Here is a 27993-nt window from a genome sequence, read left to right as displayed (position 1 = left end):
AGAGGAACGGGGAGGGGACGTCTTTGGGCGCCGCGGCGGTGCGCAGGCGCCGTGGGCCGACTGGGGACTTTGTTCTCCGCGGAGAAACCCAAGGGCGGTGCCGGTGGCCGACTGCGCACGCGCGCCGCCTCATTTCCGGTGCTCTCTCGCTGGGTCGCTCGGGTCGGCTTCGGTCGCTGTCGCTCCCGCTCTCCTACCCCTGCCAACCGCCGCCCGGGCCTCTGCCGCGTCGCTTCCTCGCTCGCTCTCTCGCTCGCACATCCTCCCCGATGCAGCGCCGGGACGATCCTGCCGCGCGCATGACCCGGTCCTCGGGCCAGCAGCGGCTCCATGGACCCCTCAGGTGCCCACCCCTCGGTGCGTCAGACGCCGTCTCGGCAGCCGCCGCTGCCTCACCGGTCCCGGGGAGGCGGAGGGGGGCCCCGAGGGGGCGCCCGGGCCTCACCAGCCACGCAGCCGCCACCGCTGCTGCCGCCCTCGGCCACAGGTCCGGACGCGACAGTGGGCGGGCCGGCGCCGACCCCCACTGCTGCCCCCCTCAGCCACGGCCTCGGTCAAGATGGAGCCGGAGAACAAGTACCTGCCCGAACTCATGGCTGAGAAGGACTCGCTCGACCCGTCCTTCACTCATGCCATGCAGCTTCTGACGGCAGGTAAGCGGGCCTCCTGGTCCCTTGGCCACCGGGCCACGGGTGACCGCGGCTTTGTTCCTCTTGCCTCACGCTCCCTGGGGATCCGGGCCGCGAGAGATCACTTCTTTTAGGGAGCTTGGGCCCCACTTGCCCACCCCTGTCCAGGGTGCGAGGGAGGATTCCTGGCCCGCCGTGGAGGCCGAGAGACAACTCCGGGATCTCCTAGCGCGGAGCGCTTGATGGATGCGCCGGCTCCCGCCCCCTTCCCGACCCTGCCCCCTCCCTCCTCTTGCAGCTGCCCGGCGCTCCAAGTGTTCAGAGCCTTCCAGAATGAACCTTCATCTCTTCACTCTCCCCAAGAGGGACAACCTTTTGATCTAGGGGTGGCGGGGAGCGCCTCCACCGCGGTATAGGTGGTGAAGACAGCCGGAGCGGGATGGGATCGTGGGAGGGAGGGTCGAGCTGCGGTGGAATGCCCTGTCCAGCGCGCCGCGGTCTCCGGGGCCTGGCCGGACTTAGCGGTAATTGGAGTTGGAGTTGCTCAGAGGCGGGAGCGACTTGTGGGAATCGGAACTTGAGGCTTTCGGAATCCGATTTCCGACTTGGGCCGATCAATGAGAAATTGCCACAGACTTTGAAGGTTGTTCCCCTTTATGTTACAACATGTGTTCTCTATCATTCTAGAAGCGGGGAAATAACCCTAGAGATAGTGAAATGAGAAGACAGAGTTAAGGGACTCCAGGAGGGTTTACCTGACGTTCCCCAGTGAGATGGACAAAAATTGAGAGAAGTTGCACGATGCTTATACCTGAAAGGCTTGGTCTTTTTGTTTGTTTTAGTTTTTGCTTCAGTAGTGAAATATATCAGGAATGGTACCCTTTGTTCTCCGTAGACTAGCGCTCCTTTCCTGATCTGCACTGCCAATTACTTAGACACTCTGATTTGTCCCTCAAGCTGTCTGTTGATCCTTGCTTCTAGTTAAAACATTGTTTTAATAAATGTTTATGTTACCTACATTTTAGTAAGCAAGTAAAAATCCACAACCCTCAACACCAAATGAGTAGTTGGAGTCTGGCAAGATTGATAAAGTGATAAAATGATTCATTACGAAAATGTCACTTCTAATTTCCCTCCCTTTGTTCTTTATCTCCCAACATTGGTAAAGGGTCTTTTAAGCATAATTATCAAAGCCCGGTCAAGAACATTTTAGATAAGCTACTTATATTTTCAACATTTACTCTTCTGTAACACATCCAGATTGTAACAATCCTGTTCTGTTGTATTCTTCTGACAAGCTCTGTGAGGACAAGGTTTGTTTATGCATTTTTTCATACGGTTTGTAAGTAGTAAACAGAAGGTGTTTGATTCTGAAAGCATGTACATGCACACTCCGGAATGTAAGACTAAGTGGTAAACTTAGGTTGACTTGGTAGTCTTACTTTCTCAAATCTTAATGAGTTCAGAGTAAAACACATGAGAATAAAATAACTTTAGAGCTTTAAGGTGTTGACAGTTCCCAGTTAAGGGAAATTGACCCTTAACTAGTTAACTTGATCTTGGGAGATTTTCTGAGCCTCAGTAACCTCATCTCTAAGTCGGGATGGTGCGTTTTGGAGATTAAATGATATGTAAAGTCAGTGATAGTTTCCTTTGATCTATAGTTATTAAATTAAAATTTTGTCAGTATATTTTCTTATGATTGAAGATCCGTGGGACTAACCAAAGTCTGAAAACACAAGATATATTTTTGTCTTTCTGACCACATCAGTGCCTGGGGTGTTAATCTTTTAAAAGATGGTTTCTTATGCTTACCATCAAAAACTATGGATCCTTGTTATTTATGATTTTCACCTTCCTCTCTGTTTAACTTCTGTTACTAAGAGAATGCTCTTTAATTTTTTTTTTAACTGGGCTTTCGATGCTTTTGTTTTTTGTTTTTAATAAACCAAACTGAAATTTTAATTGGTGAAATGGGATTGAGGTATGTTGACTCACTGAAACAACAGATTTGGGATGTTTGATGACTTTACTTGGATAAATCTTGGTATTTGTTTGGCCTCACTTTTAAGGTATTTGTAAATGATATGTATAAAGGGAGTGCAGTGAAGTTACCAGTAGTTGTGAGGAAATGAGACTTTGAGAAGATCAAATAGTAGTATTGCAGCTCTTATAAGAACATGTAAGAAAACGACATCTAACACTGTCATGCATAGGACCAAGCATTTTACATTTCATATTTAAACTTCATGACAACTGTGAAACCTAACCGGATTTTAAATCAGTGTGTCTGGATTTACACACCTAACACCTTTTTCCCTCCCAACAGTACCCCTTCTCCCTCCCCCACTGTAGTGCCTACTACAAATTGTACTTAAATAGTAAGTCCTTGCTAGGCATAGTGGTGCACTCCTGTAATCCGAACTGTTTGGAGTCTGAGTAAGGAGGATTGTAAACTTGAGGCCAACCTCAGCAATTTAGCAGACCGTAAACAACTTAGAGCCTGTTTTGAATAAAAAATTAATAAGGGCTGGGGATATGGTTCATTGGTTAAGCATGCCTGGGTTCAATCTCCAGAACACCCCCCCGCCCCCAAATAATGCTGGAGATGTAGAGCACCTGGGTTCAGCTTCCAGAACTTTAAAAAAAAGAAGAAGTGCTCACCGGCCAGTGAAGATAAGGAGGTCAAGATAGAGGAAACCGAAGTGCAGAGCCTAGCACTTAGACTAGGATTCCTCCAGGGAAGCCTCTGCCCGTTTCCTATAAGATGCTATGAGACCTAAGCCACCCTTTCTGTACCACCCACATAGACCTTGCTGGCCCTTCCCCCAGTTTACTTTGCACATATTAGCATTAGGTGTATACTATGCTGTAATTATGTATTTGTTAATCACGTCCTCATGGATAGACTGTCAGCCACCAGGGCAGGGATTTTTTTGGTTGTTGCCTTTTTATTTACTGTTGTCTCCCCTGTGTCTTGAAGAGTGCTACCCAGAATAGCCTCATGCTAAATATTTTATGAATGAATATTCATCTTCATTGTTTGATGGAAAAATATTGATGTAATTCCAAGGGATGTAGATTTTGAAGATAGACTTCTTTATTAACCAATTGATACCAGCTGAGATGACAGTTAAATGCATTTCAGAAACACAAGGACTCAGTCAACTACCCATGCATGTTTTCTGAAATGAAAAAATATATTTTTGGTACCACGGATTGAACCCAGGGAACTTTACCGCTGAGCTACATCCCCAGCCCTTTTTTCGTCTCACCAAGTTGTTTAGGGCCTCGCCAAGTTGCTGAGGCTGGCCTCGAACTTACTATTTTCCTGTCTTCAGTCTCTCAAATTGCTGGGATTACAGTGTATGCCACTGTGCTGATCCTTCTCCCAACTTTTTTGAGACAGGGTTTTCATGAAGCTAAGTTATGGAGACTAACCTTGAGGTTTGTGACCTGCCTCAGTCTCTCGAGTCACTGGGATTTGCAGAAATGTACCACTGTGTCTGGCTTAAAAAATGATTTTTTATTTGTGTTAATTTATATAATGAACATAAAATGCTGTTATATGGGCTGGGGAGATAGCTCTGTCGGTAGAGTGCTTGCCTTGCAAGCACAAGGCCCTGGGTTCGATCCCCAGCACCCACACACCACAAAAAAAAAAAAAAAAAAAAAATGCTGTTATGTGTGTGCGCTCTTTTTCTACTTTCCACAGTTAGATAAACGTAAGTAGCAGGACTGGGATGTAGTTTAATGGTAGAGTGCTTGCCTAGTATGCACAAGACCCTGGGTTCAATTCCCAGCACTGCAAAAAAGAAAAAATAGAAGTGACTCAGGAATAAACAAACATTTAAGTAGATTAATAGTGGCTGGGCATGATGGTACAGGTTTGTCATCCCAGTGTGACTGGGGAGGTTGATACAGGAGGGTCTTGTTCGAGGCCAGCCTCAGCAATTTAGTGAGACCCTGTCTCAAAGTAAAAATTATAAAGGGCCGAGGATGTAGCACTCTTGAGTTTGACCCCTAGTCATGCAGAAAAATTAAATTAAAAAATAAAGTGACCAGAAGATCTTGATCTGAATCAAAAGAGAAATAAGCATAATCCTTCGAGTGGAGGGGAGGATTAAAGGTATAATGAGAACAATACTTTTAATTAATCTGTTGGGTTTTGCATTTTCAAAACCTAAGTCCAATTAGATTTATTTTCCAGCTTGACAATTGAACATAGAGTAATTAAAGGGTAAATAAAGATAAGTAGGTATTTTTTTTTAAGAGACAGGAAATTAACTGAAAACATTGAGAAAAAACAAGTCAGACAAGAAGTAGGACTTGATAGGATGTGGATTAGAAGAAATTTTTTTTTTCGTCTGTCCGTACTGGGGTTTGAGCCCAGGGGCACTCTATCACTGTGCTGCATCCCTAGTCCTTTGAAAAATTTTTGAGTCAGGGTCATGCTGAATTGCCCGGGTGGTTTGCAGTTGGCAGTTTTATTGTCCTTGGCTTCCTGAGTTCCGGGTTTGCAGGTGTGTAAAACTGTGCCTGAAAAATCAGAAGGAAATTCTTACACATTGCTGGTGGAAATGTGAATTGGTTCAACCACTTTGGATAATAGTTTGACATTTCCATCTAAAAGCTGAACATTCAAATTCATTAAAGTCTCAGCAGTGTGTCAAAGAAGTTTGCACATGAATACCTCATTCATAAAATTGTGCTCCTTGTTCACAAAATGTGTGATTGGTTTGACCAGTCATTGGATACTGTGATTTACAAAATAAAATATTTGTAACCAGTGAAAATGAACTCTAGCCACTTGCAGCAACATGGAGAAATCTTGGAAATTTAAAGTTTGGTGAAAAAATAAACCTCATAAGACTGCATATGATACAGTACTGTTTCATTTTGTTTCTTTTTTGTTTGTTTTGGTGGTACTGGAGATGGAACCTAGAGCCTTGCAAATGCTGGACAAGTGCCCTGTCAACTGTGCCCCTCCCACAATACTATTTTGTAGAACACAAATACTAGCAAGATAAAACAATATTATGATGCATCATTACCTGTAATTAGGCAGTTTTTTAAATATCTTGTTATATCTTGTATCTTCTAAAGAACTTAAAATTCAGATTCATACAAAGCTTGTTCATGAATGTTCACAGCAACTTTAACCATAATCATAATTTGGTTTGGAAGCAAACCAAATGCTTCCATTAGGTGAATAGTTAAACAAGGGAACATATATTCAGCAATGCAAATAAATGAACTTTTGATAAATGCAACAGTTGAATGATTCAAGAGAATTATACTGAGTGGAAAAAAGCTAATCTCAAAGTAAGTCTCAAGGTTTGGGGTTTTAGCTCATTAGTAGAGCGCTTGCCTAGCATTTGTGAAGCACTGGGTTCAATTCTCAGCATCACACATAAATAAAATAAAGGTATGTCATCAACAAAAAAATAATAAACTAGCCTTTTAAAAAAAAGTCAAATCTGAAAAGTTAAGTACAGCTGGGCATGGGGCACATGCCTGTAAACTCAGTGACTTGGGAGTCTGAGGCAAGAGGATCTCGAATTCAAAGCCAGCCTCAGCAATTCAGTAAGACCCTGTCTCTAATAAAATACAAAAAGCAGGGCTGGAGTTGTAGCTCAGTGGTAGAGCACTTGCCTAGCACTGGGTTTGATACTCAGCATCATAAAAAATAAAGCCATTGTGTCCATATATAACTAAGAAAAAAAAAAAAAAGGCTAGGGATGTGGCTCAGTGGTTATGTGCCCCTGGGTTCAATTCCTGGTCAAAAAATATATATATAAGTTTAAGTACTTTATGATTCTATTAATATAACATTGTTGAATAAACAAAATTAATAATGGAGAACATATTAGTGGTTGCCAATGATGAGTGAAGGGTGTTACTGGCCATAAAAGGGTAACATGAGTGATCTTTGTGATAGCACTGTTTTTGTTTTTGTTGTGTTGTTTCTGGGTGTGTATGTGTGTGTGTGTGTTGAGGTGCTGGGGATAGAACCCAGAGCCTTTGACATGATGATAGGCAAGTGCTCTACCACTGAGCTACATTCGAAGCCCACTTTCTGTATCTTGAATTTGATTAAATTGTTAGAACTAAACATGCAAATAAGTGCATGTAAAACTGGTGAAATCTGCATAAAATGAATCATATTTCATCAATGTTAATTTTGGGGGTGCAGTACTGAAGTATAGACAGGAAAATGTTATGGGGAAAACTGGTGAAGGGTATATAGAATCTCTTTCTTTTCTTTCTTTCTCTCTCTCCTCTTTCTTTCTTTCTTTCTTTTTTTTTTTTTTTTTTCCTACTGGGAATTTAGCCCAGGGACACTAAACCACTGAGCCACATCCCCAACCCTTTTTTAAATTTTGAGACAGGGTCTCACTAAGGTTGCTTATGGTCTTGCTAAATTACTGAGGCAGGCTTTGAACTTGGCAATCCTCCTGCCCTCAGCCTCTGGAGCTGCTAGGATTACAGGCATACCCACTGGGCCTGCTCCATACCTGTTTTTTCTTAAAATTTGCATATAAATATACAATTATCTGAAAAACTTTTAAAAATCTTAAAAGAAAATCCCTAAACTCTAAATGTGCCCTAAGGAAAGGATCTGGGAGACCTTTGTCAATATGTCATAATAAGGTTGCCACTGTCTTGTAAATGTGCTAATTGAGCCCTAAATTCAGGCGCTTGATTTTTTTTTTTTCAATCTTTTTCTTGGAAGCTAGTCTATAGCTATGAGTCCCCAAAAGATTAAGAACCTATTGCTTTAGTGTTCATGCTTGAAACAATAAGTAATTTGAAAAAGAATGGAGGGTTTTTTTTTTTTTTCATCCTCATTAACGGTTAAGGAAGGAGAATATAAATTTGGGAATGATAAAGTCATATGAATCGTTAAGGAGAGTTTGAGATATTGGTACATTTATTTCATTAAATGTTACAGCTGCCTATTGTATATCAGAAATTTGTACTAAGAATTGCAGATATTCACGTTAGTGATTGAAGAGGTCCAGAAATTGTTAAGAGAAGGGGTGCTATGGTTAGAAGTATGAACCATGTGCATCAAGAGTGTAGAACAACATGATCACTTACCTTTAGGAGCAGATTTGCTATGAATCTTGCCCTCTAGAAGCACTGTCTCTGACTGGGCATGGTGGTACACACCTGTAATTCCAGTGACTCCAGAGGCTGAGGCAGGAGGATGGCAAGTTGAGCCCAGCCGGGGCAACTTAGCAAGACCCTGTCTCAACATAAGGGCTGGGGTTGTAGCTTAGTGGTAGAGTAACCTGGGGTCATTTCCCAGTACTGGGGAAAAAAAGCAAAGCAAGCATCTCTGGATGCTTTGGTCAGAAATCTTGACCATTGTCTTGTTTTCCTTATCAGATGTTGAGTTAATGAAGTATACATGGTAGGCAGTTTTTAGTTAAACCTGTCCAGTTGATGAAGTTTGTATATAGTTTTTTCAAACTTGTCTAGTATTAACTTTTGTGTGTATAGTCTGGAAACAGAACCCCAGGTTTTGTACATGCTAGGCAAGTGATCTATACCTTCAGCCCCTAGTGTTAACATTTTTGTGAGCATTCTTTTTAAAATATTTCTTATGCTCTTTATTTTTTTTAATTTATTTTTTATTGGCACATTATAATTTTACATAATAGTGGGATTCGTTATGCCATATCCTACGTGCACATATCATCGTTCTCCTTAAAATAAGGCCACACAGTCAAGCATGTAGCAGAGGCAGGACTCAAACCCATTTCTGTCTTGCTTCAAAACTCATGTTCTGCAGGGTAATGCATGCCTATCATCCATCAATGCTGGAGGCTGAAGTAGAAGGGTCACAAGTTGGAGATCAGCCTCAGCAATTTCTCGAGTCTCTAAGCAACTTAGTAAGACCCCGTATTAAAATAGAAAGGGCTGGGGATGTGACTGACTGGTTAAGTACCCTGAGTTCCATCCCCAGCACACAGAAAAAACTCCATATGAAAACATGTTCTTTCCTTTGAGGTATATTAAACAGCCCTAAGCCTTGGGAGCTTAGATGTTAAGACCTGTAGAGTAGTGGGGTGAGAAAGATCAAGTTGTGGTAGAAAAAATGCCATAAGATGAGTTTACACTGGTGTAAAAAGGGACTTGGTTTAAGTGTCTGCTTTGTCACTAACTGGTTTTATAATCTTGCACAAGTTATGTAACTTTTCTGAGCCTCAGTTTCTTTACTTGTTAAGTAGGGATAATCTTGGTTATAAAACAAAGCAAGATAATAAAATTCAAAACTCCTGATAGGTGAAGACACTAGATATAATTAATTTCAAGGCACCTGACCAGGAAACAAATAGGGTCACCTATTTGTGTTGTTTACATCTCAGCTTTTCTTTCTTTGACTATTGGGACATCCAAGGTCTCCAGAGGCCCAGGCAAAGATCATTTAAAGGAGTCAGTTTCAGAAATGTTGTGTAGAAAATACTTTTGCCTGAGGGTAAGTCATATTTTGGAAGGTTTTTTTTTTTGCGGGGGGGTGTTTGGGTACTTCCCATATAGGCTTTCCAGGAGAGTAAGGCCAAAAAGAAATAAGAGTTGAAAACAAAAGGAGAGAAAGATCATCAGGCACCTGAACCTTTCGCTGCCTTAGGCTGCATAAGTGTCTGAGGGTATAAATTGTACTGCCTAAAATTTTATTAAGCTGGGCATGTGGTGGCACATACCTGTAATCCCAGTGACTTGGGAGGCTGAATCAGGAGGATCACTGCCAAGTTTGAGAGGCCTTGGCATTTAGTGACACCATCTCAAAAATTAAAGAGAAGGTCTGGGAATGTAGTCAAGGGTAAAGCCATCCCTGGGTTCTATCCCTAGTACTGAACCAACAAACATACAAACTCTTCGTCGTTTACATAAAGTGCCCTTACCGTTCTCCCAGTAACAGGCAACAGGGAAAGCATGAGGTTTGAAGTTAGAGAAAGCCTGGGTTTTAATGATATTTCTGGTGCTTTAACAGCTTTGTGACCTTTAATAAAGGTAGTCATTTAAGCCAGACATGGTGACACATACCTGTATTCTCACCTGCTCCAGAGACTGAGACAGAAGGATTGCAATTTCAAAGCTAGCCTCAGCAACTTAGTGAGGCCATATTTCAAAATAAACAAAAAAGGGTTGGGGATATAATTCAGTGGTAAAGCACATCTGGGTTAAACCCCCAGTACCAAAAAAAAAGATAGTCATTTAACTAACTTGAGTCTCCATTTCCTTAACTGTAAATGTGAATTTACCAGCTACTTTACTGAGTTATTTTTTGAGGATAAATGAGGTGACATTTGTACAGAATTTGATAAATAGTAGGCACTGAATAAATATTCAGTCCCTTGATTTCCAAAGATAGAAGATAATCCTTATTGAAGTCTCAGGTTGCTTTTGCTTAGTCTTTTGCTTTCTAGTCTAGATTTCTTAATTATTTTTTCTTTCAGCTCTTAAAATGATCATTCTTTGAATTTCCTAAAATGCTTTCACATTGTTTTTAAAATTGTGAAAAAAAATTGGCAAAGGGATTCTAATTAAGATCCTACCAGTTCAAAACAGCAGAAGGATCCTTGTTATAGCAAGAGTGCATTACGTCGCACATAAACAAACTTTTCTACTGTGTTCAGTTTCATAGCTTTACTTCCTGTAGGACTTCAACAGAACTACAGGCTTCAAGTCTTGTATTGGCCAAGGTTTCTGGAAAGTAGAGCTACAACTAAGGGCCTAACTGCATGGTGGTAGTTAGGAAACAGGGAAGGTTAAAGATAAAACAAAGGGTGTAATTTGTTTCACATTCTTATAGGCTTCTCACTTTTTTTCAGAATTGTGACACCTTTTTTTCCTCTAGGACTTTGATGATTAAGCACCTAGTTTTCCTCTGTGCAAACTCAAGAAAAGGTGTAGTCAGTATGGTGGGCTCAAAACTAACCAGAAGTTAATATTAGAAGTAGGTGGGAAAGGTTGGAGGGCAGGATCTACCACTAGTAAAACAGTGAACAAATAGGTTGTTGAATGAAGCATTTAGTCTGTTAATTGTGTGTTCAGATTTGTTTCTGTTATAAGCATGAAACATAGGAATATAAAGAACACTGGCATTTACAGTTCTGCTCATTGGGCATGAGAGAGAGTATGCCTGTACTTCAGCTACTTGGGAGACTGAGGCAAGAGGATGACTTGAGCCTAGGCGTTTGAGACCAGCCTAGTGAGACCCTCTCCAAAAATAAAAGGGACAGGGGATGTAGCTCAGTGATATAATATCCCTGTGTTCATTCCCAGTATAGCCAAAAAACAAAAAAAAAGTACTTTGCATTTTCTTATTTAAGGACAGTGACTGAATTTAGGTTTAGATAACAGGGACATGTATTAAGCATTTTCTAAGCAATGAAATATCTTTTTTTCTTCGTCTTTGGATACTGGGGATTAAACCCAAGTGGTGCTTTATCACTGAGCTACATCTCTAGTCCTTTTTTTTTTTTTAAATTTTGAGATAGGGTTTCACTAAGTTGCTGAGGCCGGTCTTAAACTTGAGATCCTCCTGTCTCAGCTTCCCAAGTCACTGGGATTACAGGCATGTGCCATCCCATCTGGCAAAAGTGGACTTTAATTGGGTGTACATGTGTTGTTTTATTTTGTCTTTATAGCAACCTCATAAAGTAGATATTGTCTTGGGCTGGGATTGTGGTTCAGTGGTAGAGTGCTTGCATGGCATTTGTGAGGCATGGGGTTCAATCCTTGGCATCACATAAAAATAAATAAACGAAGGTATCGTGTCCACCTACAAATTAAAAAAAAAATTTTTTAAAGTAGATATTGTCTCTATTTTACAAATGAGATCAATGTCAGAGCAATGAAATAACTGATCTAATTTCACACAACTAATGAGTGTCAGAGTAAGAACCAGATCTTTCTTTTTTGTTCATTCTTTCTACCTTTCTGTTGTTTTTTGTTGTTGTTTGTCTTTTCCCCAGCACTGGGAATTGAATCCAGGGCCCTCATGCATGTTAAGCTAGCTATGTCCTTTTTTTTTTTTTTTTGTACTGGGGTTCAAACCTAGGGCTCTTTACCACTGAGCTATGTCCTTTTTATTTTGAGATACTGTCTTGCTATTGTTGAGGATTGCTTCAAACTTGATATCCTCCTTCCTCAGCTTCCTGAGATTCTGGCATAATAGGCATGTGCCATGTACTCTACTAGGTCTTTCAAACTCTTTATGGACTAGTATCCAAAAGCACTACTACTACAGTGGAGTTTTAATGAAACTGTCTATTACATAAGTAATGATTTTTTTTTTGCTCCTTCATGAAGGTTGGACTCTATTTTTTTTTAACATGTTGATAGATCTTTATTTTATTCATTCATTTCTATATGGTGTGGAGAATCAAACCCAGTGCCTACACATGCTAGGCAAGTGCTCTACCACTGAGCACAACCCCAGCCCGACTCTACTTTTTGTGATAAAGATTTTGATTTTAAATTCCTTCATCTCACCCCATTAGCTTTGTTAAATCTATTTATTCTATGTCAAGAAATAATTGACTGATGTAGAGGCTTCAGGTAAGGTTGGAAGAATGAACTACTTTTATTAAAATTGGGCTTATGGTTCCCTAGTCAAACTCAAATATCTTTGATGCTTTCAGCCAGTCTATCTAAAATTAGTGTATTCATCTGAACAATTTGGTCTTATACACAGTACTCCATGTTATTACTTTAAGCAGTCTTGGAAATTTGCCTTTATTTACTAGAGCAGAAATAAATCTGTTTTTCCTACTCAGAAATGAGAAGATTCAGAAAGGGGATTCAAAAAAGGATGATGAGGAGAATACTTGGATTTATTTTCTCATAAGAACATGAAGCTGAAGAGCGGGTGCTGATACCTGTCAAGCAGTACCCAAAGGTAAGGCAAAAAGTTCCTCAGTTCTCTGAATTAACATTATAAGCAGGGGAGTCATTGGCAGGGATTGTGGTGCATGGAATCTGAAGCCTGTGAACTTCCATGCTTGAGTACCTATTTTGTGCAGTTGAAACTTATAAGTCCATGATGAATAACATAGCTATAGTCAGAAGAAAAGACAATCATCTTTTTATTATCAAAAAGAAATTTCCATCTATTGTTCAAGCTCGCAGTTCAGAGAGAAAAAAGGAAAAGAAAAAAAAAATCCCCCAAAGCCTAAAGAGTTGATTTCTGTGAAAATGATTGACTTGGAATCTTAAAGAAAATAAAACACAAATTCTTGACTAGATGAAGTTAATTTTATTTCTTACTCAAAGTTTACTTTTTAAGGAAATGCTTTCTTCTTTTTCTTCTCTTAGTTTACCAGACATGCTGTCAAAGAACACTATATGTCTGTTCTGAGATCACCACCTTAATAATGTTAATGTTAAAAATATTAATTTGTTAATATTAAGGAATGCATCATGTTAGGGAAGAAGCACCAGACTGTATCAGGAAACCAAAATTCAGGTCTATGAACTGCCACTTTTAGGTGTATAACTTTAAGGTAATCAACAGCACAACTTCTATATCCTTCAAGTAAAATGTGAATGGTAATACTCTACCTGTTTATGTGGTTGTTGAAGATCAAATGAGATAAAGGAAATGTTTTATAGGAGCCATGTGTTTTCAGAAATCTGTATTTTAAAATTTTCTGTCAGTTCAATTTTGTGGGGAGATTCTTGGACCACAAGGGAATACAATCAAAAGACTGCAGGAGGAAACTGGTGCAAAGATCTCTGTGTTGGGAAAGGGCTCAATGAGAGACAAAGCCAAGGTAAGCTCAAAATTTGTGAGGCAAAGACAACACCCTAATGCCTTCTAGTTACCCTACCATCCAGTATGGATGACTCACAGAACAAGTGTTTCATATATATACACAGTAGGACTTTTTAAGCTTTCCCTGGATACAAGAGATTATAGACCAAGTTAATTTACTTGCTTGGCAACTTTCAAAGAACCTTGGTGTGCCCTATGATTGTTTCCTTTAGAATTTTGGCTATCTAGTAATAAAATAGCAGTATCATCTTTGGCATTGATAAATTTAAGTATGAAAACTTGAAATGGTAGCTGGATTTACTAAAACTTACCCATACCAAGACTAAATGCGAACAACATATCTCCTTTCTGGTAACATGAAAAAGTAGAACAGTAGTGTTGTGAGTTTGAGGATTAGGATTAGATGTCTATTGTCTAGCCAGCTGGAATTAAAGGACTGCTGAAAGGATATATTCAAAAGGCACCTTTTTTTTTTTTTTTTAAACTCTATTATTTATTTTTTCATGCAGTGCTGGGGATCGAACCCAGTGCCTCACACTTGCCAGGCAAGCGCTCTACCTCTGAGCCACGTCCCCAGCCCCCCCAGAAGGCACCTTGAGTAATCTTGACAATAGAACCTACCTGTTATTTATTTCTTTTCTTTGTCATAGCCCCTTACTCTGTACACTGGATTTTTGTTTGTTTTGTTTTGTGACAGGGATTGAACCCAGGGGCGCTTAACCACTGAGCCACATTCCCAGCCCTTTTTATTTTATTTTGAGACAGGATCTTGCCAAGTTGCTGCGGATAGCATGGAACTTGTGATCCTCCTGCCTCAGCCTCCCAAGCTGCTGGGATCACAAGTGTGTGCCACTGTGCCTGGCTCAGTGTGTACTGTTTTAAGTACCAAGAACCTCCCACCACAACAGAATAGTCTTAGCCTTCTAGGAAACCATTTTAGATGAGATGTACCCTGCTCCAATGTAAAAATTTACAGGCCTCCTTTAGCTTAATTGACAAGTGTTATTTTCTCAGACTCTCTACTTTTATCCATTAACATTTCTCATTAAACACATATACTTAGGCTGAAGTATGTTTAGTGGTGAGACTCATATGAGTCTTTCTTCTACCATGACTTCTTTCCTCCTTTGGAATTCCCCAGACGGTATAAGCAGATAAACACAGCTAGTGGTGATTAAGAGCTCTACCTGGGACTTAAAAACAAATGCTTGGGCCATAAATACACACACACCATACATGCTTGCAAAAACTTAACAACAAGCTATTAACTGAATAGAGAATAAGAATTCTTAATAGAATTAAGGTTTTCTATTTATTCCTTCTAATAAGGGCACCAGTGAATACCCCAGTGATTTAAGAGAATAGTTAACCAAGTGTAGGTTTAGTATATTGTATAAATTACCATTCTCCAGAACTTTTTAAACTTTTCTTCTTAAAGCTTGCTTTTCTTAAATATTCGGGCCATATCTTGCTACCCCTTTGGCCTAGAGATAAAGGTTTTCTCTTTAGTCCATGTAATGTGATGTCTCTGCATTTTCCCACAGGAGGAAGAGCTTCGCAAAGGTGGAGACCCAAAGTATGCCCACCTGAATATGGATCTACATGTCTTCATTGAAGTCTTTGGACCCCCATGTGAGGCTTATGCTCTTATGGCCCATGCCATGGAAGAAGTGAAGAAATTTTTAGTACCAGTACGGAAACCCATATCCTTTATCTTCTGAGCAAGGGAAAAGTAGAATTACATGCTAATGTGAAGGCAGGGGTTCTAACCAGGGTCTCTGCCTAACCTGAAACCATACCAGGTTCTGCATTTATGTTCATTTTTCTGATGGTCCCTTACTGTGTTTAATGTAGTGTTCATTATATACTAGTATCTGTTGTCAATATCTTGAGTCTACAATAAGTATCCAGTCTGAGATCTGATGAACAAATAATTAAGTCTTCATTAAGCTCAGTATTTTGGTTTAGAGTATGGAAATAGGAGGTCATGTTAGGAAAATGACTAGGTGGGTCCCTGTACTTGAAGGGTTTATGCTGTAGAGTGCAGACTCTTTTGAATCTAGAACTGACAGTAAGAAACTTGTGACATCCATTATTGTTGGATTAAATTCTGACCTTACACTTGGGTTTCTCTCCTGGAAATGTTTACTTGAGTTCTATTTGGAAGAGGCATCTGTTATAAGTTGACTGTTGATAATATTAAGACAGCTCCTTTCTTTAAGGATGTAACTGAGGTCCAGGAAGTCTTGTGATAGGCCAGGGTATCTTGTCTTACTTATTACCCTCTGGTCAGATATAGGCCAAATGTTGCTTATCTGAAATTCTGGCAACCAGAAGTGTTCTGTATTTGGGATTTTTTTTTTTTTTTTTTTTTTTTTTTTTTTTTTGATTGGCATATTTGCATATACATAATGAAGTGTCTTGGGGGTGGGCCCTAGTCTAAACAAAAAATTCGCTTATGTTTCATGTGTACCTTATGCATAGCCTGAAGATACTTCTATACAGTGTTTTTAGTTTATCTTTGTTTTGACTATGACCCGTCATATGGAGTCAGGTGTGGAATTTTCTACTTATGGCATCATGTTGGGACTCAAAAAGTTCTGGGTTTGGGAGCATTTCAGATCAGATTAGTGATTATTGACCTTTATTACTATCAATAGAGTGGTACCATTTTTGTCTTGTAGCAAGGCCTGGTAGTTGTTAGCGTTAACATACTACTGGTGAATGTTTAATATCAGAATGAATCTGGGGGGCTGGGGAGATAGCTCAACTGGTAGAGTGCTTGCCTCGCAAGCACAAGGCCCTGAGTTCGATCCCCAGTACCACAGAAAAAAAAAAAAAAAAAAAGAATGAATCTGGGGCGCTGGGGAGATAGCTCAGTTGGTAGAGTGCTTGCCTTGCAAGCACAAGGCCTGGGTTCCATCCCCAGCACCCAAAAAACCAAAAAAGCAAAAGAAAACAAAAAGAATGAATCTGGAGAGAATCTCATGAAAAATCAAAGGAAAATGAGTAGAGGAAAGGGACCAAGGAATGGAGGAGGGGGGAAGTGTTGGGGAGTAATGTAGGCCAAATTATTTTGTTATATCGTGTGCATGTATGAATATGTAACAACAAATCTCACCATTGTGTACAACTGTAATGCACCAATAAAAAAATGTGGGAAGGGAAGAAAAGGATGGATCTGAAACCTTTGGGTAGATTTAGAATAACTATTAACTCAAATAAACATCATGTTTTCATGACCAAATTAAGAAGAGGTAAGGTATAGTCCTTGTCTTTTTTGAATGTAAATTGAAGGAGTTAAATGTAGTATTAAAAGGTGTGAGAATTAGTTGAGCTAAAGTGATAGGCAGTGTGTGCCTGGAAAGCTGAACCCCAAGACTACTGTCTCAGACATCTCATTAACTACTTCAAGTACCTTATCTTCATTAGAAAGACTCATGGCTGGTTAATTTTTTCTTGAATTTTAAAAAAATTTATTATTTTTATTTTTTGCACACCTGGAATTAAACCCAGGTTTTGTACACACTAGGCAAAGGTTCTTTCACTGAGCTAACATCCCCAGTCCTGTTTCACTTTTTGAAATTTTTGGTTTTGGGTTTTGAAGTGAGGGCCCACTGAGCTATATTCACAGCCCTTTTTTTTTTTTTTTTTTTTTTTTAAGTTGTCAATGGACCTTTATTTTATTTATTTATATGAAGTGCTGAGAATCAACCCAGTGCCTCCAACATGCTAGGCAAGCACTCTGCACTGAGCCACAACCCTAGCCCCACAGCCCTTTTAAATTTTGTTTTGAGACAAGGTTTCTTAAGTTGCCCAGTCTAGTCTCAAGCTTGTGATCTTCCTGCCTCTGCCTCCTGAGTAGCTGGAATTACAGGTGTACACCACCCTGCCAGACTTCCTTTTTACTTTTTGAAGTGTTCTGATTGAAACCTTCTGACTACCTGATTTCTGAAGGACTGCAGAAGGAATATCCCTCTCTTCTTTCTTGTTAGTCTCCAGCCTATTTCTCTGATGGAATAGATTTACAAAGCTTGCATATAAATAAGGCTTTGAAAAAAGATGCCTGCCAGGGAGATCTGGACTTCCTCAGTGTTGATCTGGCAGTTAGATGAGTCTGAGCAGTGAGCCGGTATTGGTACTTGAATGTGAGTCTCAAGCAACAGGGATGTGTAAGATAAGGGGAAATGGAGAGTCGAAGGGGGCATCTAATGACTAACATTTTCTGTATTCACCTGAATATATAAAAATGCATGAAATATTAAGACTGAATGACTCTCAACAGGAAATGTGTGGGAAAATTTGCAAATGACATTTGATTCAATTCTCCCTCTTGTGAAAAAGAAAAAGTGAGCCTACTTTTGCATCTGTAACCAGAGCCCTCCATTTTTCCCTTAGAACCACTAACTGTACCAGGAAGGCTTCATGGTACAGTAGGAAGAGCACTGGATTGGGAACTCTGCATTTTGGACAAGTTTTTTCACTTTTCTGAGTCTTTGGTTTCTTGTTCATCCCAAACATTTGTAAAATATACTGTGCTCGGGTATGAAAATACAAAATGGCTCTTGAGGAGCTCATAATTTATGAGAAAGAAAGACCATTCTAAAATGATGTGATAAGTGCTTGAGTAGAGAGAACTACCTGGTGCTTTGGGAAACAAGAAGGTATGGGGTGGCATCAACAGAAAGTTTTTCAAAAGAGATACTGTTTTAGGTAAGTCTTGCTAAGGGTAATAAGTTGGAGTCCCTCTGGTGGATTAGAAAAAAGAAAAGAAAAAGAAATTCATTAGACCCTATTAATTCAAAGTGTAGGTTTTGGAGATAGGTAATTCTAAATTCACATCTTGAATCTGCCACTTACTAGTTTTGTGTCCTTAGGCTGATTCACAATCCCTGAATGTTTTCCCAACTATAATTTAGGGAGCTATGCTACTAGGGTCATTTTGAAGATTCAACTGAAAATCTGTTTAAAGTTATTGTATAGTACTCAGCTCCTATAGAGTTTCGTTAATGGTAGTGGCTTTTATTATTCCAGGAAAAGGAAACTATTGGCAGAGAATGGATGTGTGAGAGTATGCCAGGCTCTGAACTACAAATTGTTCAGCATGGCTTGAGAGGAGGTTGTGTATGGAGAGAGGATGGAAGTGATCTGGAGAGCTAGGCAGGGACCACATCCTGAAGAGCTCCATCTGAATAATAGGGGTCTGCCATCAAGACTTTCCTCAAAGAAGTGACAGGTAGGGTGTCATTTGACTTCAGAGAATGAATGACCTGAGACTTCATCTGGGCTTTCAGAGTTGTTCTTAGCATCCAAGGATTACGTGGGCCAGGTGACTTTTCAGCGGAAGTTAAAGATGTTGCACAATACTCCTTGTTATCTTCATTCCCAGGATATGATGGATGATATCTGCCAAGAGCAATTTCTAGAGCTGTCCTACTTGAATGGAGTACCTGAGCCCTCTCGTGGACGTGGGGTGCCAGTGAGAGGCCGGGGTGCTGCACCTCCCCCTCCACCTGTTCCCAGGTAAAATAGATAGCCAGAAAGGGATGCAAATTGACTGCTAGAACCCTCTATGTCTTATGGGTGTTCTTTTCTCTTACTTAGGAGGGGTCTCAGAATTTGTATATTGGATCAAGAATGGAATTTTAGATCAAGTTGTGTGCATGTTCAAATATGGCATAATAAATCCCACTATTATATATAATTATAATGCACCAATTTTTAAAAAAAAGTGGAATTCTAGATCTGAAGCACTTTGATCATAGTCAAATGCTGCAATCCTTGTTGAGACTTTTGATTTTTAAATTTTGAACAGTCCTAGCATTTTTTAATGATCTGACTTTAGTAACTGACATTTATGGAGGGTTCAGACTATGGAGACCTAGCCTGGCCTGGTGATGAATGCTCGAATTCCAGCTACTTGGGAGGCTAAGGCAGGAGGAATTCAAGGTCAAGGCCAATCTGGACAACACAATGAGACCCAGTCAAAAAAAAAAAAAGTACATGTACTATTCAACCTGCCCAAGGTGCTCTGAGGGAAATCTCCCAGTGTGGGTCCTTTACCCATCTATACATTGCTCTGTGCTTTAATAATAGTATAGTTAAGGCATTGTAAAATCAATCTAGCTCCAAAATTTGCGATAGGTCTGAAGATGAAAGTGGCCTGTTTATTGAAAGCTCCATTTGAAATAAATTTTCTTTTTATAGGGGCCGTGGTGTTGGACCACCTCGGGAGCTTTGGTGCGTGGTACCCCAGTGAGAGGTGCCATCACCAGAGGTGCCACTGTGACCCGAGGAGTGCCACCCCCGCCTACTGTGAGGGGTGCTCCAGCACCAAGAGCACGGACAGCAGGCATCCAGAGAATACCTTTGCCTCCACCCCCTGCACCAGAAACATATGAAGAATATGTAAGAATATTTTAAACAGTGTACCATTTCTCAGTACCTAAAAGGTTGTCAAAGTTGAGTGATCTAGTCTTGGCCCTTTTTGTAGGTGGCAAGAAACACCTGTAAGATTTGGAATCTGTCCTGAATGTTGACCTATGAGATTTTTCCATTTTAGGCATGGTTTACTATCTGTGCAGATTAAATGGGAAGTAACTGTTTTAATGTACAGTGTTTTACTAAGGGATCTGCTCCTACTACTGAGAATACTAAAGCTCAGTTTTGTACTTTATTTCTAGCCCACACTGTGGCATGTATTTGTGTGTGTGTGTGTGTGTGTTTTTAGTAACCCTTTCTCTCTTGACTAAGCTATAGTGGGTGTTAATATTTTGGAAGAAAATTTTATGTTCTATTAATCCAGAAGCCTGTCATACCCACATGGGTATGATTACCATATATAATTACCATCTCTCTTCTCTGATGCTAACCTATTTTATTTTATTTATTTTAGGGATATGATGATACATATGCAGAACAGAGTTATGAAGGCTACGAAGGCTATTACAGCCAGAGCCAAGGGTGAGTTGGGCAACAGAAATGCTATTTTGTATCCTAGGGATAGATGGATGGATGGATGGAATTAGGGGAACTGAGATATTTAAACTACACAGACCTAAGGAGCAGTATGGCTTACGTTTTGAAGGTATCTCTTCTGCTTTTGACATCTGTAAGGCACATTCTTGGCTCCACAAATTTAGATAATATAATTTTCAAACACAAATTTATTTATTTTGGTACTGAGTGAGCTGAGGGCCATTCTACTCTGCCCCTAAGAGTAGAATTTTTACTTTAATTTTTTATTTTGAGATAGGACTCTCTGAATTGCCCAGACTGGCCTCTAGCTTTTGATCTTGCTGCCTTTGCCTCCCAGATTGCTGGAATTACAGGCGTATGCCACTGTGCACCTCTGGGATTATAATTAGAATCTGGGGATAGTAGATGAAAAACTACATGGAAACAGAAAATATCTTTAAATAGTTTAATTTATTTATTTTTGTGGTACTAGGATTAAATGCAAGAATACTCTACTTCTGAGCTATATCCCCAGCCCCTTTTATTTTATTCATTTATTTTTGGTACTGGGCATTGAACCTAGGAGCACTGTACCCTCTACCACCAAGCTATACCTGCAAGCCTCCCCATCCCTTTTTAGTTGTTTTTTTTTTTTTTTTTTTTTTTTTTTTTTGAGACAGGATCTCACTAAGTTGTTGAAATTTTGATCATACTGCCATAGCTTGTTGACTTGCTGGGATTACAGGCATGTATCATCACACCTGGCTTGATTTACTAAGAAGTACCCCAAGCCAGGCTCGGTGGCACATACCAATAACCCTAGTGACCTGTGAGACTGAGGCAGAAGTATCACAAACTCAAGGCCAGCCTCAGCAGCTTAGCAAAGCCCTCAGCAATTTAACAAGACCCTGTCTCAAAAATCAAAAGGAATGAGGATATAGCTCAGTGGTAAATCACCTGGGATTCAATCCCTAGAACCGAATGCAAGGGTCTTAACTACATAACCTGAATTTTTCTCTGCCCCCCACCCCCCCATTTCTTTAAAAACCATTCTGTTTGTGTGCACATGTATCTTACTTGTGACTAAAAAATAGCCTCAGACTTCTACTTTAGGAACAGAATTGCTTTTTCTGTTCTCTTTTAGTGATCCCTGTGAATACATGTTTATTACACATGATTAAGAGGGTCAATTTAGAATCATACCTATTCTTTTTTTTTTTGTGGTGCTGGGGATCGATCCCAGGGACTTGTGCTTGCAATGCAAGCACTCTACCGACTGAGCTATCTCCCTAGCCCCATACCTATTCATTTTTGGTTGTATGATATCATTTTTCTTTACTATAGTTTGTTGTGTGTATATGAGTATATCATGTATACTTTGAAAACATTTTAGGGCTTAGGGAAGGAACAAAATGGGCGTTTTCCTATATTTTATACACATTGAAATGACAGGTATGGATGTATATGAGAGAAAGGTGAAGCTAAAATACTGTTTCACTGTAGTTTTATAACACTCTGTCTTTCACTTTCAGGGACTCAGAATATTATGACTATGGACATGGGGAGGTTCAAGATTCTTATGAAGCCTATGGTATGTCTTATTTTCTGGGGTGGGGCAAAATGCCGAGTAAGTGCCTGGAAGAATGCTGATGGCTGGAGTTTTGGGAGATAGTCACATATCTAAGGAGAGAAACTTCTATAAGACCATGGTGTTTGTAGACATTACTAGGAGTCTGTTCTTATTTAAATTTTATGATGTGTGGTCCAAAGAGGGATTACTGAAGGTAGGTGGCAATATTGTTACTCTTGGAAAGCTAAATACATTCTAAAACTAGGCTAGCTTAGCTGAGCTGGAGCAACAGACTTTTAAGCTGATACTGATCTGGTTATAGACCTGGGTTATGTTTGCTTTATTCTTCTGCCCACTCCCACCCCCCCCCCTTTTTTTTTTTTTTTTTCTTTTTTTTTTTTTTTTTTTTTTTGTAGGGATTGAACCCAGGGGTCACTTAACCACTGAGCCATATCCCCAGTCCTTTCTTAAAATTTAAGACAGGGTCTCCCTAAGTTGCTGAGGCAGGCTTTGACCCTGATCCTCCTGCCTCAGCCTCCTGAGACACTAGGATTCCTGGTGTACACCACTATGCCCAGCTCCACCTTATTTTTTTTTTTTAAGTTTTGGATCCCAACAAAAAGAATCTCAGTATGTAGAAACTAGCTGAAAGGGAATGGCAAGCAGGTCATCAGAGCAGTTTAGGGAACAACAACAGTACCTGTTAGATCAGAGGCTGCAGGACTAGAACCAACTCAGGGCACTACTGGTATTAAGCTCCTTATTGGCTTGGAGATAGCTCAGTCCTTGATCCTAAGAGAGCAGTAGAAGCTGGAACGGCATTAAGTTTGGTTGAAAACACATTGCTCAAGTGTGTCCTTATGAGCCAATTATGATCCCATGTTTAATTAGCTCCAAAGGGAGTACCATGTGGCTTTGGATGCAGAGTACAGCCCTTAAATGTGAGGTATTTTCAGCATACCTGGGGAACTTCCAGAGAGTACTCGGCAAAGGGCTGGCTAAGCAGTTGACAGTTCATCTGAAGACACTGATTGTTTCTTCTTAGCCCTAGCTAAAATAATGAAGCGTCTTAGGGCCTCCCACAGATAGACAGGCTGAACCCAACCCCTCAGCATTGTATAAAGTAGCCAATCAGCTGCTTGCCCAGGGAAACTTTTTTTTAACCAATTTAGTTAAATGGTTCTGGACAGTTGCTATCAGTAATACTGTATGTCTCTGCTTATATGCCACTATTTAGAAGGGTAGTATGATTGCATCAGGTTATTTCCCTCCATCAGTGAGGTAGTACAATGGGGCCTCTGTATGTGTTTGACTAAACAGAATTTCTGTTTTGCTGGAGAAAAACTGAACTAAAAGGAGGCAGGCTGCTCCTTGTGCAAGAAAATGAGGTGGAGCTGGGCATAGTGGTGTACACCAGGAATCCTAGTGTCTCAGGAGGCTGAGGCAGGAGGATTAGGGTCAAAGCCTGCCTCAGCAACTTAGCGAGACCCTGTCTTAAAATTTTAAGAAAGGACTGGGGATATGGCTCAGTGGTTAAGTGACCCCTGGGTTCAATCCCTAAAAAAAAAAAAAAAGGGTGTGGGAGTGGGCAGAAGAATAAAGCAAACATAACCCAGGTCTTGGTCTGATGTTGCCACAGTTAATCTGTTCTGATCTCTGCCTTTATAAACAGAATTAGAAAAAATAAATTGTTTTGTTGGTACCTAGAAGCCTCTTAGAAAGTGATGAACATGTATTATACTAGGGATATAAATAGGATTCTGTGCAACTTTAGATCCATATAGAAGTTTAAGACCTATGGTGGTATTTGTGAATGTGGGTGACTGGAGAAATACTTCAGGAATGAACTACCATGGGGGAAAGTATGAGAATGAGTGGTAAGAATAAGCTTAAATACAACTCGTTGAATTAAATGATCATCTACCCCAGGCTTCCCTGTCACAAAGGAAAACCATTTGTGAGTGTCAACCATATTGTCTGGCTTTTCATTACTGTTGACATAAGAAAGGATCTAAGGAGTTCTTTAAGTTCTGTAAATGCAACATTTGATTATATTTCTGTCTACCAGAACAGCAAGTACCAACTCTGCTGGTGCACGGCCTCATTTAATATGGCCCTTGCTTGCTTCAACCAAAGAACCAGACAGCATTCCTCTCCTTGGGGGAACCTAACATGCTGTTACATAGAAAGGGGCCTAGCTGCCTTCAATCTACCAAATTTGGAGCAGAAAAGGCCACTGTAGACCCGCAGAAATTAATAATTCCCTTTTACTATCTCAAGCCAAGGTATTGAGTTTATCCAGGTTTGAGTTCCAGGATATCAGTCATATTGTCTTTGGAGAACCTCACTCCTGATTACTACAAAGTAAATGCCAGCCTTTTCCAAGTTGTTCCCCTTTTGTCTTTTCACTCAAAACTGTGGGAAGTTGTCCAGACTGCTCAGGAGGGTTGGAGTGGAGAACAAGGACCACTAGGGAGTTGTCAAGACACTGACAGAAAAGCAGTGTTGTTGGTTATCTTTACCAGGTTGACATACCCTTGCTCATCCCCAAATGCCGTTGACACATGGTTTATAAACTCTCTGCTTTTCCCACAGGCCAAGATGACTGGAATGGGACCAGGCCATCACTGAAGGCCCCTCCAGCTAGGCCAGTGAAGGGAGCATACAGAGAGCACCCATATGGACGTTATTAAAAACAAACAGGAGGGGAAAAATATCAGTTATGAGCAAAGTTGTTACTGATTTCTTGTATCTCCCAGGATTCCTGTTGCTTTACCCACAACAGACAAGTAATTGTCTAAGTGTTTTTCTTCGTGGTCCCCTTCTTCTCCCCACCTTCCTCCACTCTTAACTCTGCATTCTGGCTTCTGTATGTAGTATTTTAAAATGAGTTAAAATAGATTTAGGACTATCGAATTAATTTTTTAAGTGTGTAGATGCTTTTTTCTTTGTTGTTTAAATATAAACAGAAGTGTACCTTTTATAATAAAAAAAGAAGTTGAGTAAAAAAAAAAAAAAACCACAAACCTGTTAGTTTCAAAAGTGACATTGCTTGCTTAAAGGTTCTGAAGTAAAGGCTTGTTAACTTTCTCTTAGTTTTGATTTGAGGCATCCCGTAAAGTTGTAGTTGCAGAATCCCAAACTAGGCTACATTTCAAAATTCAGGGCTGTTTAAGATTTAAAATCACAAACGTTAACGGCAGTAGGTGCCACCATGCAAAAGTGAGCTCAGATGTCTCTAAAAATGTTTCCTTTAAAAACACATGGCGGTTGAATCTTAAGTTAAATTTTAATATGAAAGATCCTCATGAATTAAATAGTTGATGCAATTTTTAACGTTAATTGATTTAAAAAACAACAACAAAATTAGGTTTGTAAAACTGACTTTTTCATTATGTGGGTTTTGAAATCTAGCCCCAGACATACAGTGTTGAGAGATACTTAGGGGGGAGTAAGTTTTGAAGAGATTGATTGGGGCAGAGGGGCTGGCCATCTAAATTTAATTTGATATAGAGCTTTTTAGCTATAATCTTTCAGTAGTAGTACTAATAATTAAAGTTGCAGTATTCAGGAAGACTAAAAGTATTTTGTCCATTTGAGATTCTGCGCTCCACGAAAAGCTCATTTGGACACTGGGGCCAAAAGCTGAAGTTTTTTATTAAGTTGACGGTTGTCAATATTGAACTGTTCCCAAGGTAGTCAAGTATGTCTCAACACTAGCATGATATAAAAAGGGACCTGCAGCTGAATGAAAAAGGAATCAAAATCCACTTTGTACATAAGTTAAAGTCCTAATTGGATTTGTACCGTCCTCCCATTTGTTCTCGGAAGATTAAATGCTACATGTGTAAGTCTGCCTAAATAGGTAGCTTAAACTTATGTCAAAATGTCTGCAGCAGTTGTCAATAAAGTTTAGTCCTTTTTAATCAAAGTAAATGTGATGAATTGTCAATTTTTTTGGGTGGACAATAAAATAGTTTTCTCTTTCAATAAACTTAAATTAACTCTAAAGTTAATGGGCTTGTTAAAAGTTGGAGACATTCTTAAAAGTGGTGGGGGGGGATTTTATTTTTAAGTTTACCAAAAAAAAGTTTATTGAGTTGTTAAGTTTTAGTTTAAAAATAACCAAAGCTTTTTCACCCCCTGGAAGTTGTTGAAAACAGTTTTAACCAATCCTATCAAAAGTTGTAATTTCTGGAGAGAGAAACCCAACTGCCCGAAACTTGGATTGGTTTTCATACATAGGTCTCAGTATTTAAAGTGCCAGCCACTAGTTTGTTCCTTCTGTAGAGCCCCTAAGGTGGCCTTGAAGAGTGATACCAAATCACTGAGCTCAGAAAGGGATAGCACCTGCCTTTAGATATGACAATTCAGCAAACCATGGGTATCCTTAATGGTTTGCTTTCTAATCCCAGAAATGCTGTTAATAACTCAGCTGGCCTGGGGCAGGATTTGGCATGATAGACTCGCCCTGAACTCCCTCCTGCAAGATCAAGAGAGGAAATGATGGAATTGGTTGGCCCCGTTTCCACTCCTCTCTGTAATTCTCAGGGTTCTCATGCCTTCCCTAAGAGAGCCACCTAAACTGCTCGGGGGTGAAAAATCCTCTTGTATGAAGTGCCAAGCTACCTGCAGCAGTGCATGATGGACATTTTTTTTTCTTTTAAAAACACACCAACAAAAAATGTATTTGTAGATTGTGATAAAGTGTAAATAACTGAATTTTCAACCATGGTTTGAAGTCAGCTTTCAGGGCATTATGTCTTGTTTTGATGAAAAGAGATCACTCTATACCCCCCTTTTTAAAGGAAAATTATCGCAAGAGAATCAGGATGTGTAAAGCTAACATGCATCGCAAAAAACCAAAGGTAACCTAAATGTCTGATTTTAATAGCACATATTTCTCTTTTATATAAACTGTGACAGCAACTTGCATAAACAGTTCTTTAGCTGTTAATTTTAATGTTAAAACTTTGCAAAACTTGTTTAATAAAAATAGCTGTAAAAAGAAAAACCATATGCTGCCGCATAAATTAGCCATAACTCTTAATAATCCTGCCCATCACAAGTGAACTGTAATGTAACCTGGGCACAAAGTCTGACATCTTAAATGACACATTGTAAAATTTCAATGACTGTAGATTAGACCTCCTGCTGCACCCCAAAGTAAAGCTTTCTGCTCAGCTATTTTAAAATGTACAAGGATGAGCCTCATAGGACCCCATATTGATTTTCACAGTGAAATATTACTTAAAATTTCTTAAAAGTTGCATGTTTCTTTCCTGTAATGTGTAAACTGCATGCAGGATCTCTTATCTTTTGTTGTTTTGTTTGGGGTTTTGTTTTGGTTTTTTGGGTTTTTGGATTTTATTTTGTTTTTTGTTTTTGTTTTTGTTTTTTGTATGGTCTTTAGAACTTCCTCTTCAAAAGACTGATCTCTTATTTCTCCATTTTCAGGTGGTTGAAAACTTCTGAGACATTTCCTGGAATAGAATGGGTAGCGAAGACCTATGTCAGGTATGTTAAAGTGGTTTTCTGTTAAGGATGGTGGTCCTTTTATCATAATTGTAAAACAGTTACACTAGGAGGTACCTTGGAAGATGGTAAATGGGCCAGTTTTTCCTACAGTCATTTAAATTTACAACATGACTGTACTTAAGTTAGTTGATAGACTGTGTTAAGTTTACTTCTCATGATCAGTAAGACCTCCCATAGTGTCAGCTTTTATCTGTTGAATCCCTTTTTATTTGTTCTGTCAACAGTGTTTCATTTAGAGTTCATTGGTTGCAAGCATCAAAGTGGTAATGTAAATAAAAGGGAATTTATTAGAAAGTTGTTAGGGACTCCCAGATTAAATATGAAGACTAGAAAATCTGGTTTGGAATCTACAGCAGTTGCAGAGAGCTGGGACAGTAGTGGTAAACTGCAGAAATGGTCTTGGAGCAGTGACTGACTGGGCACATTGGAGTAAGTAAACCCTACTATATTTGTTTTTTTTTCTCCTACTTAAGATTCAGGTTCTAGGAAGGGAATGTCAGGCTGAA

At 39.7% G+C, this 27993-nt stretch overlaps 1 protein-coding gene across 1 annotated transcript; it reads left to right on the top strand.

Annotated features, from left to right (window-relative positions):
- The first annotated feature begins 2 nt into the window (after nt 1-2).
- Khdrbs1 (KH RNA binding domain containing, signal transduction associated 1) lies at nt 3-25880 on the top strand. The gene is given in 15 exon segments (XM_053743381.1): nt 3-320; nt 322-522; nt 524-653; nt 12400-12468; nt 12471-12506; nt 12509-12546; nt 13305-13317; nt 13320-13420; nt 14967-15113; nt 18812-18945; nt 19630-19649; nt 19652-19830; nt 20318-20385; nt 21912-21970; nt 24545-25880. Coding segments are annotated over 15 exon segments (1344 nt in total). The 5' UTR covers nt 3-269; the 3' UTR covers nt 24643-25880.
- The last annotated feature ends 2113 nt before the right edge of the window (nt 25881-27993 follow it).

The sequence above is a fragment of the Sciurus carolinensis genome, chromosome 1, assembly GCF_902686445.1.
Source record: "Sciurus carolinensis chromosome 1, mSciCar1.2, whole genome shotgun sequence".
Classification (NCBI taxonomy): Eukaryota; Metazoa; Chordata; class Mammalia; order Rodentia; family Sciuridae; genus Sciurus; species Sciurus carolinensis.
This window is presented reverse-complemented; position numbering and strand designations above follow the sequence as displayed.